Source organism: Amblyraja radiata, chromosome 28, assembly GCF_010909765.2.
Source record: "Amblyraja radiata isolate CabotCenter1 chromosome 28, sAmbRad1.1.pri, whole genome shotgun sequence".
Lineage (NCBI taxonomy): Eukaryota > Metazoa > Chordata > Chondrichthyes > Rajiformes > Rajidae > Amblyraja > Amblyraja radiata.
Genome location: NC_045983.1, coordinates 10,220,798 through 10,232,225, shown reverse-complemented (window position 1 = coordinate 10,232,225; position 11,428 = coordinate 10,220,798). Strand labels below are relative to the sequence as shown.

At 46.5% G+C, this 11,428-nt stretch overlaps 1 protein-coding gene across 2 annotated transcripts in view; it reads right to left on the bottom strand.

Moving 5' to 3' along the window:
• The window catches only part of dph1 (diphthamide biosynthesis 1), a 683,707-nt gene that overhangs the window by 238,468 nt on the left and 433,811 nt on the right, over nucleotides 1-11,428 (bottom strand). For both annotated transcript variants that reach the window (XM_033045748.1, XM_033045747.1), the window contains exon 7: nucleotides 10,670-10,738. In XM_033045748.1, coding sequence (XP_032901639.1) covers nucleotides 10,670-10,738 — 69 coding nt within the window. The remainder of the gene's footprint in view (nucleotides 1-10,669; nucleotides 10,739-11,428) is intronic.

Here is an 11,428-nt window from a genome sequence, read left to right as displayed (position 1 = left end):
GAAAGGCAGTGGAAGAGTCTAGGAGTGGTCATAGCCTCAGAATTAAAGGACCTTCTTTTAGGAAGGAGATGTGGAAGAATGTCTTTCGTCAGAGGGTGGTGAATCTGTGGAATTCTTAGCCACAGAAGGCTGTGGAGGCCAAGTCAGTGGATATATTTAAGACAGAGATAGATAGATTCTTGATTAATATGGGTGTCAGAAGTTATGGGGAGAAGGCAGGAGAATGGGGTTGATAGGGAGATATAGATCAGCCATGATTGAATGATGGAGTAGACTTGATGGGCCGAATGGCCTAATTCTGCTCCTATCACTAATGATCTTATGAAACCCATGTGGTCACAGGGAGAACGTGCACACTCCACACAGACAGCACCCAAGCACTCTGTGCTGTGAGGGAGGAGAAAGCTGGAGAAGAGGAAGGGGGGCAAAACTTGGCTCCCGCAGTGAGGCAGCAGCTCGACCTGTGTCGCCCTTTTACATTCACGTGGGAGGAAAGTTGTTCTCTTTTCCTCCCTCAGTGTGATTTCTTGTTCATCCAGCAGCACTTTAATTGGCACCATGACAAGTTCAGATATGATATGATCAACGAGAAGATGAGAATGAGATATGTATAGAGAGAGCAGATCGGATTCATGTTTACATTGAACCCTATATAGGTAAATTAAATAGGCCATTAAAAGTTATAGGTCAGTGCTTCAATAGCCCATTAGCAACTTATAGGTGTTTAAACAGGCCATTAACAGTTATGCTTCTCCTTTAAAATTCACATTGGCAGGTTAATAGGATGAACTAAGTACCAGTTAATGAGAACCACATACCCAATGACAATCATGACAATCAATATCTTGCCGATGGCATACTTGCCGCATGCAGCTTCAACGTGTTCGCAGGCTATTTATACATTCACCATCCATAAGCTCATCATATAGTGAGTGCAATCACACCTTGTGAAGAAGTGTGGCTGATAGGAGTTTCACTCCAATTCACTGCAGAGTGATTTCTGGCATACAGTTCTTCTGGGTGATGTATTTACGATATTGTTTCACCAGGCCGCGTGGCACAGTAGCGCAGCGGTAGAGTTGCTGCCTTACAGCGCCAGAGACCCGTGTTTGATCCTGACTATGGGTGCTGTCTGTCGGGAGTATGCACATTCTCCCTGTGACCGTGTGGGTTTTCTCCGGGCGCACCGTTTTTCTCCCACATTACAAAGATGTGCAGGTTTGTAGGTTAATTGGCTTCTGTAAATTGTCCCTAGTGTGTAGGATAGAACTGGTGTATGGGTGATTGCTGGTCGGAGCGGAGTCGATGGGCCTGTTTCCACACAGTATCTGTAAACTAAACTAAACATTGAGTTCATGCCAAACCATTCACGCTAGTTCTATGTTATCCCACTAGCTCATGCACTCGCTGCACGTGAGGGGCAATTTCTAGAGGTCAGTTGACCTATAAATCTGCATGGTGTTTGGGAAGTAGGAGGAAACCGGAGCACGTGGAGGTCAGGATCAAACCCGGGTTTCTCATTCTGTGAGGCAACCCGCTGCACCACTCGATGTAATCACATGTGCTCAAGAAAGAGATGTGCAGGACAAACAGATAGTGGTGGGTTCCCGGAACCCTCTGCCATGGGTGGTGTTGGAGGCAGTTGTGATAGTGGTGTTTAAGAGGCTTTTGGATAAGGATGCAAGGATGGAGGGATATGGATCACATGCAGGCAAAGGAGATCAGTTTCACTGGACATCATGTTTGGCATGGGCACAATGGGCTGAAGGGCCTGTGCTGTGCTGTCCTATGCTCCAAGAAAACAATTTATAGCTTATGTTCCAAAAACCCTGAAGATGCTTGAAATCTGAAGCAAATACAGCGAATGCAGGAGGTAATCAGAAGATCAGGTTTTCGATGGAAAGAGAAGCACAGTTACCGTTTCAAGGTGATAACATTTGGCGTCTTCTATCTGAAATGTTAAATTCAATGTTTCTTTCCACAGATGCTGCCCAACCTGTTGAGTGTATCCACTATTATGTATTCTCATTTAAGAGATGCTCCATTGCGTGAAAACACTTTCGGTTTTAATAAATCGGCATGTAAATGCAAGTGGCTATTTTGGACTCTCTTGGCTGCGATTGGGATGTGTGCGGGCCACAAGAAAACAAAATTGAGGCTGCCTTACTACAAATTCAGAAGTAAAATGTGCACCACAGGGTAAAGCATAAAATGAAAACCGCAACAAAATACATTATCTATAAACAGCCAATAAGTGATTGGAACATAACATCACATTACTACATCCCCCTGAATGACATTCCAACACATCTGGAAAGATGATTGAAGCACTGATTTCTAACTGCGGGAACAGCAGGATTAAAACCAGAAATGTCCTTCCTTTCCATTGTAATCTCTCCTGGGGTGGTCATGGTGGCGTAGCGGTAGAGTTGCTGCCTTACAGCGAATGCAGCGCCAGAGACCCGGGTTCAATCCTGACTACGGGTGCTGTCTGTGCGGAGTTTGTACGTTCTCCCAGTGATCTGCATGGGTTTTCTCCGAGATCTTCGGTTTCCTCCCACACTCCAAAGACGTACAGGTTTGTAGGTTTATTGGCTTGGTAAATGGAAAATTGTCCCGAGTGTGTGTAATGGGCCAGTGGGCCGAAGGGCCTGTTTCCGCGCTGTATCTCTGAACTAAACTAAACTATTCACTGTGGGCCTAACTAGCGTATTCATACACAAGCCCTGATGGCATTGCGACCTTTGTCTGCCTAGCAGTGGGTTAGCTACCTACAAAGACATTATTAACCTAGCAAAGGGGAAGCAGCTTTATTCGATCAAAACACAAACTCAGCAGATCAGTCTGCATCAGTGGAGGGTAATGGACAGATGACGTTTTGAGTCGGCACCCCACCTCACCTGGAGGGGTTTGGCTGCCATATTTCCCGACATAATTGCAGTGACTACAGGACTTCACTGGAGTGAACACGTTGGGAAATCCCCTGAGGATGTGCAAAGGCAGTGCTGTTGTCTCAAATCTGTCCAGGTTCAAGGCCGACCTCTGGTGCTGGCTGAGTGGAGTTTTCCCTGTGACTGCATGACCTTCATCTGGGTGCTCTGGTTTCCTCCCACATCCCCAAAAAATATATAGTTGGCAGACCAATTGGACACTACAAATTGCCAATAGTATGTGGATGAGTGGGCGAATCTGGGGCGAGTTGATGAGAATAGAATGGAATCGTGTGTTTGGTAAAATGGGTGTTTGATGATTAGATGCGGACTCAGTGTGTCTTGGTGATGTATGACTCAACGATAACACAACTAAAAATGTCAAATGGATCAAGTGCGATATTCCTGCAGATTAGACCTCTGACTGACATCAGTGAATTATTTGGTGCTACGTCAGATCGAGTTGTACTTGATAATGTGTAACAAGCATCATAATCCTGTTACACAAAACAGGATCATATCTGATTCACCATGCGAGCCCTTCAAATGCTGACTCACTTCTGTATCTCCACATGGACAGGGATTCATAAAGCCCAAGGCATTCAATGAACTTCCGTGTCAGTTTCCAGAAGATCTCTCAGACCTCAAAGCACAATCTCGCATAGGCCCTCCGTTTTCATTGCAATCCTATCCAGATCTTGGACATTATAGTCTCCCATCCGGTCCCTCTTCTGCTGGATTTAAACTATTAAAATTAGAGGGGATATCTTTATGGATAACCAATGTTTTTACAAAAGACAGTCAGGACCTTTCTCCCACGGTGGAAATGTCAAAGACTGGAGGGCATAGCTTTAAGGTAATAGGGGGAAGATTTTAAAAGTAGATTGCTTGGGATCCTGGAAGAGCTAGAGACTGGATGGAGAATTGACTTCCTGGAAGGAAGCAGAGGGTGATGATGGAAGGTTGTTTATCAGACTGGAGGCCTGTGACTAGTGGTGTACCTCAGGGATTGATGCTGGGCCCATTGCTGTTTGTGGATAAAATAGTAAGATTAAACGAGAACTTACCAGTTTGAAGTTTGATCTGTATTTTATGAGGAGTTACGTTGCGCGGCATACTTCAAAGCAGCGGTGTGGAATCACAGATAGACACAGTTATTGAAATAAACATAGTATAGAAAAGGAGACATCAGTTTGACCCATATTATTGAGGGTGGGAGCGGAGGGCACGTAATCCCTCATCGTAACTCCTCATAAAATACAGATCAAACTTCAAACTGGTAATTTCTCGTTTAATCTTACTATTTTACTTTGGAGTCACGTGAGTGACTACGTGAAGACTTCAAAGCTCTGTGATTTCAAACCGTGTAACAGTTATTACTTCACTCACTGCCGAAGTCCTTGAGGGAGGAAGTGTGTTATCGTAATCAACCAATGAATCTGTTTGTAGAAAAACACAATGGTATCTTTTAACAATAACAACAAAGAAATTAAATTGCTCCCCTGGGCTTAAATTAAATATTTGCAGTCTGTAAAACATTTTCTGCAAATAAAGCAGGTTTTGCCAACGGCTTATTATAAAATTTCTGAACGGTCTTTCCCCCGAACATCCTGCTGTAGCCAGGATGTGGTCTATAGGCACGTCCATTCTTTTGGCCGTCGACGTGGATGCTGCCCTGGTGGAGTGAGATTTGTACGCTAGTGTTTATCCCAGCAGCTTTTAGCACCTGCTTGAGCCATCTCGAAATGGTTTGGCTCGTCACCCGACCATAAGGTTTTTTATGACTGACCCACAAGGCTTTTCATCTCCCTCGACTATTTTTGGTTGTGTCTATGTAGGACAGTAGGTGGGTCATGGCACATAACCGTGATTCTGGCGGGTAATCCCGGAATTCCACGACTGGATTAGGTGTTCCTGGTCTGCTCTGTTTGATCAGTCCCTGTATAACGACAGAGATCTGGTCTGGAACTGTGAGCATGCTGTCCAGTCGCAATAGGTGTAGTGACTGGACCCTCTGTGCAGATACAAGTGCCATCAACATGAGTGTTTTGAGCATAGATTGTTCCAGGTTGAGGGATCTGGCTGGTGTCCATCCCCTGAGGTATTTCAGGACCACACTAACATCCCATATATGGTCTAGGGGGTTAGAGTTGTAAATACCCTTCATTAGTTTGACCACCAGCGGGTGGGACCCCATGGCCTGTTGTCCTGGAGCTTGTTTTAAATAGACAGACAGGGCGCTTCTAGCTGTGTTGATGGCTCTGTAGCTCAGTCCTTCATCGTGGTGAAGGTTCGCCAGGAATTCCCTGGACAAGTGCTGTTTTTTAGTGGATGTTCGGAGGGATGCTGACATGGTGTCGACGGTTTGTTCTGATAAGCCCAGTCCCAGAAGTGGTTTGTGCAGAATCTGCAACCCAGGAGTTTGATTTTTTCATGGCACGGGTGGCTTGTGCCCGACACTGGGTGTTAATAACTCTGGGTCACTGGGGAATACCATCGGAGTTTCAACAACCATGTCATGGAGTATTGGGAACCATAGCTGCGTAGGCCAGTCGGGTACTATCAAAATACCTGAAGCAGAGTCCATTTGTATTGTGCGTAGTACCCGACTGATGAGGCAGAAGGGAGGAATGCATAGAAGAAGAATTTCCCTTATCCAGCGCGAACGCATCTACCGCTGCTGCCTCAGGGTCTGGTTCCCAAGCGACATACATAGGTACCTGGTGATTTAGCCTTGATGCAAATAAATCGATATCTGGCGTGCCATATTGCTTGATAACTTTTGCAAATTTTTTGGGGTTTAACATCCATTCGATGTTGTCATTAAATTTACGTGACCTGGTGTCTGCCACTGTATTTAGCTTACCTGGCAGGTAAGTTGCTGATAGCCAAATATGTCTTTCGACACACCGTTGCCAAATTGTGTTGACCAACTTGTCGCATGATAACGATTTTATGCCGCCCATATGGTTAATGTAGGCCACCACCGTACTATTATCTATTTGTAACCGTACATGCAAGTGATGCATATTTGATGCATATGCTTTTAAACCATAAAAGTCACCCAACATCTCTAGATAATTAATGCCCAGTGTAAGTGGTAATGATGACTCTGGGTTAGTCCATCTACCACCTGTGCTGGATATGGAGTTAGTTGCTCCCCAGCCTTGAGCACTGGCATCTGTTTGGATAACTAACGTAGGGTTAGTGATGATAATAGGGCTGAAACTATGCCAAACGTTTTTGCCCACCACTGTAGTTCTGATATTGCTTCAGTGGGTAACTTCATGACACGATCATAATGACCTGCATGTCGTTTTGATGCCTGTACCTTTGCTCTTTGTAAGATTTAATAGTGCAAAGGTCCGAAATGTGTAGCCGGAAATGCTGCTACCATTTTCCCGATTACTCTGCTACTTGTCGAATATTTGGTCGTTCGTTGACCATTAAATTGTTGCATGATTGTGCCAATTCAACTGTTTTGTCTCTTGGCAATGTTACAGTCACGTAGACTGAATTAATTGTGAAGCCCAAGTAGTCCATGATTGTGGATGGCTTCAACTTAGATTTATCTGGATGTAAGACAATCCCAGGGTTTCGAATAACTGTTTGGTAGCTGATACAACTGACATAGTCAATTCCATGGTCTTGCCTACTATTAAGATATCATCAAGATATGCCATGACAATATGTTTTTGTCTTCTTAATATTGCCAGAGCTGGTTTTGGTATCTTGGTGAATAATCTTGGGCTGATGTTAACCCATTGGGTAACGCTTTAAACTGCCATTGCTTTTTTAAGGCCTCTTCCATATTCTTCATATGCTTTGTGAGGTTTTTGCCAAAGAGCAGTGGGTCTGGCTCAGTGGCTGGGGTTTTGCACAACCCCGCAAATTTAGGATTTTATGGCAGGTCTTATGATTTGTTTACGAAGGTTGTGGTCATCTCCGTATTTGTCCACGGAACGAGCAAACAAATGTGATGGCTGACGTCAGGAGCCTGAGGATCCGCTGCAGTTTTAGCTCCTGGTTCCGAATATTTGCCCCAACGTGCCCCCAGTTTTGGCTGTTTACAGCCGGCACTTTAAGGGACTCACAGTCCTCTGGAGCTGTATACGTTTCTAAGGCCTCATTGACCACCTGCTCCTGTAGGGGCCTGTTGGAGAGGTGGTTAATGCTGGCCGCTAGTTTGGCCTTTAACGGCCTCCTGCACGTGGGGCTGCCGCGTAGCGGTCCACCACACCCAGCAGCTCTTCCTGTTCCTGCACCCCTTGCATACTCCCGAAATCTTCAGCCAGCGTCCCCACTTCTTGACCAGCCCAGTCCTGGTCACCAAAGCTACCCTCCGGTAAGGAGGAAGCAATGGACAGTGCTCAAGACACTGTGGAGGGAGTGCCTGAACTCCCCCTGCGAGAGCGCCCCTCACGAAGCGCGTCTCGCTGGAGCTCCTGCTCCAGGAGCCGCTCCATGCGGCTCAGGCGGCTGTCTCCCCTCCCCGTGCGGGTGGAGAGACGTCCCCGTCCGACAAGTCGGAAGCCACCAGCCGGACGCTTCTTCGGTAGCTTTACTTCCAGCCCGCTGCTCAGGCGCTAGCGGGCTGGGCTCGGCACGGTGTCGGGATAGCGGAGCGCCCGGTAAGCGGTCCTACCGCCTTGTTGCTTCCCCCCCCCAGATGGAACGCTCCTCCGTGGAGTCGAGCGGGGGACAGGTTTGTCCAAGAGCCTTTCTTCTCTGCCTGAAAGCAGAAGGCTCCCTGTGAAAGAAAACCCGACCTCAGGGTACTTACCCGACGGTCCGTTCTTTCACCTGTAGCGGGAGCGCCTGACTCCCGATGCGGCCGCTGTTGCACTGCTGAACGCAATGCCGCGCATGCGTGCTGAGCGGGCTCTTCACGTAGTCACTCACGTGACTCCGAAGTAAAATCAATGATTTGGATGAAAATGTACAATGCGTGTAATGTTTGACAATGTAGGTTTACAGATGACGCTAAGGTGGATGGTATCGTAGATAGCGAAGATGGTTATCAAAGTTTACAGCAGGATCTCGATCAGTTGGGCAAGTTGGCCGAGGAACGATTAATGGAGTTTAATGCAGTTAAGATCGAGGTTTTGCATTTTCGTAAATCAAACCTGGGCAGGACCTTCACAGTGAATGGCAAGGGAGGGTTGTAGTGCAGAGGGATCTGGGTACAGGTACATAGTTATTTGAAAAGTGGCGTCACAAGTAGATAGGTGGTCAAGAGGCTTTCAGCACGTTGGTCTGCATCAGCCAGGGTATTGAGTACAGAAGTTGGGATGTTATGTTACAGTTGTACAAGACATTAGTGAAGCCACATTTGGAGTATTGTGTTCAGCATTGGTTACCCTGCTATTGGAAAGATGATGTTAAGCTGGAAAGAGTGCAGAGAAGATTTACAAAGGTTTTGCCAGGACTTGAGGACCTGAGCTATAGGGAGAAGTTGGGCAGGTTAGGACTTTATTCTTTGTAGTGGAGAATCAATGGTGATCTTATCGAGGTGTATAAGATCATGAGGGGAAGAGATAGGGTAGATACACACAGTCTTTTACCCAGAGTAGGAGAACCAAGGACCAGAGGACATAGGTTTATGGTGAGCGTGGTAAGAGTTAATAGGAACCTGAGGGGTAACTGTGGGTGTATGGAACATACTACCAGAGGAGGTAGTTGAGGCAGGTACTATAACAACATTTAAAAGACATTTGGCTGTGTACAGGGTTTAGAGGGATATTGGCCAAATGGGGGCAGGTAGTACCAGTTTAGATGGGGCACCTTTGTCGGCATGGGCAAGTTGGGCCAAAGGGCCTCTATTCATACTGTCTGCCTCTATTTCACTGCTGGGTTTTTTTGGATCTCAGCATGCACAACAGTGACTGATACATTTGTCTTTGTAAGCCACAGGTATCATGATATTTCAAGTGTATTGGTGGTACAGTGGGTAAATTACCAGGCCAGCATTCAAGAGATGTGTAGGAAGGAACTGCAGATGCTGGTTTAAACCAGAGATAGACACAAAATGCAGGAATAACTCAGCGTGACAGGCAGCATCTCTGGAGTGAAGGAATGGGTGACGTTTCGGGTTTTGGGTCGAGTCTGAAGAAGGGTCTCGACCTGAAACATCGCCCATTCCTTCTCTCCAGAGATGCTACCTGTCCTGCTGAGTTACTCCAGCAATTTGTGTCTATCACTAGTATTCAAGAGACCTGGATTATGGTGAGCTGAAATCCCACCATGGTAGCTGTGGAATTTAAATGCAGTTAATTACATAAGGTATAATTAAATATAAAGACAACAATGATAACCACAAAACTGCTGATTGTTGCAAAATCTCATTTTGGTCACCATTGCCCTTAGGGGAGATGTGTCAGTACATGGATATGCAGGGTTTGCAGGGATATGGATCACGTGCAGGCAGAGGAGATTAGTTTAGTTTGCCGTCATGTTCGGCCTGTTCCTGTGTAATGTACGGCTCTATGTTCTTAGTTGGACTGTGCATGACTCTAGGCCTACATGGATGCAGTAACTCTAAGCATCAAGTCTTTCAGATGTCATCTAACTGTGAAGTTGCTGTTGTGTAACTCAAGTTCCACTGTACGTTAATTGGTACATGTGACAATAAACTGACCATTGAAACCTTGGTTCAAAGATGTTTGGTTTAGTTTTGAGATACAGCGTAGAAACAGGCCCTTCGGCCCACTGAGTCCATGCCGACCATCGATCAACCGTACCCTTGTTCTATCCGACAATTTAAGAGACAATTTACGGAAGCCAATTAACTTACAGACCTGTATGTCTTTGGAATGTGGGAGGAAGCTGGAGCAACCGTGAAAAACCCACACCGTCACTGGACGATCGTACAAAATTCGTGCAGACAGCACCCACAAAGAGGATTGAACCCGGGTCTCTGCCGCCATAAGGAAGCAACTCCACCTCTGCGCCACTGTGCCACCCCTTCCCAGTTCTCAAGGACTAGTAGGGATGGGCAATAAATGCTGGCCTTGTCACCAATGCCCCACAGTCGGAACAAAGAAAAACAAAGTACTTCACTGGCCACAAAGTGTTGTCTGGTATGAAGAGTTTGGTAAATGCACCTCTTTCCTTATTATTTAGTCCAAGCACTGCAAACCTGCACATTAAACTGGATCCCATGCATTAAGAACATTTATCAGTCAAATAGGGACAAATAGAGATGCTGGAATCTAGAGCAAAACAGAGTGTCGGAGGAACTCAGAGGGTCAGGCAGCATCTGTGGAGGGAATGGTGACGTTTTAGGTTGGGACCTTTCTTCAGAGTAATGGTGGTAGGGGGAGAAAGCTGGAAAGTTTTAGATGGACTGGGGTTAGAGAGGTGTGGAGTACGTGACCGAGGCTGGAGGTGAAAAGGAGACGTGGAGGTCAGATAAAGGAGTGAAATGTAAAGGCAGAGGGAGAAGGGGACTGTGGGTAGGGAAGAGAGGGGAGATTAAAAGGGAAATATTCAGCAAACTCCCAGCAAGAAGGAACTGAAGACTCCAGCAGGTCTTTGACAAACAACACTAGAGGAGATACATCCAGATTACCTATCGGTGTGAAAGGGTTAATAGAACCCCTGAGCTGTATTAATGTGCTTCTTGAAAAAACATATAATTTGTCACATACAGTATTTGTCTCTTCCTCTTTTCGGTTCTCCGCTCCCCACCCCTGTTCCCAATACCTTTAAGCAAGTGACTCAGGTGTGCTCTGCCTTACCTGTAGGCTGGGATGCCAGGGTTCGCTATCATGATGGATTCCAGGTGAAAGCGCCCGTCACCTAGGTAACTGCAAGGAGAAGAGAAAGCACATGCTGAATTAGTGCTGGAGCGTGCCTCTGATCCGCTGCACAGACACACACATTAATCACTGATGCTGCTGCTTGCAAGTGTGTCGAGGAAACCAGGTCAGTCTCGCAAACAGCTCCACAGGCACCAAACACGGGCCTCACCGAGAGACCAACAGGGGGCGGGGGAGGAATCATCACGATCGCACAGACTAATGTGCCATGTCTTTGCTCCTCTCTTTCTCTGTGTTTAACATGGGTTTGAATTTGACAGCAACCCGTGCTGGATGGGACAGGGCTCCGTGCAGTGGGGAAGCAGCTGAACCAAGAGGAAAAAGGAACATAGGACAGTACAGCACAGGCTCTTCGGCCCACAACGTCTGTGCCAAACACGATCCCAAGACCAACTCTTACCTGCCTGCACATAATCCATTCCCTGCATATCCACAGACATGCCTATCCAAAAGTCTCTTGAATGGACGTTCTGGGACACACAAGAAACTGCAGATGTTGGAATTCTTCAGCTAAAGGTGCTGGAGGAACTCAGCAGGAGTGGGAAGGGAATGGACAGAAGGTGTTTCGGGTCGGGATGCTTCCGCAGACTCTAGTTGAAGAGGTCAATGTTCATACCCTTTGGATTGTATGCAGCCCAAGCGGAATATGAGGTGCTGTTCCTCCAGTTTGTGTGTGGC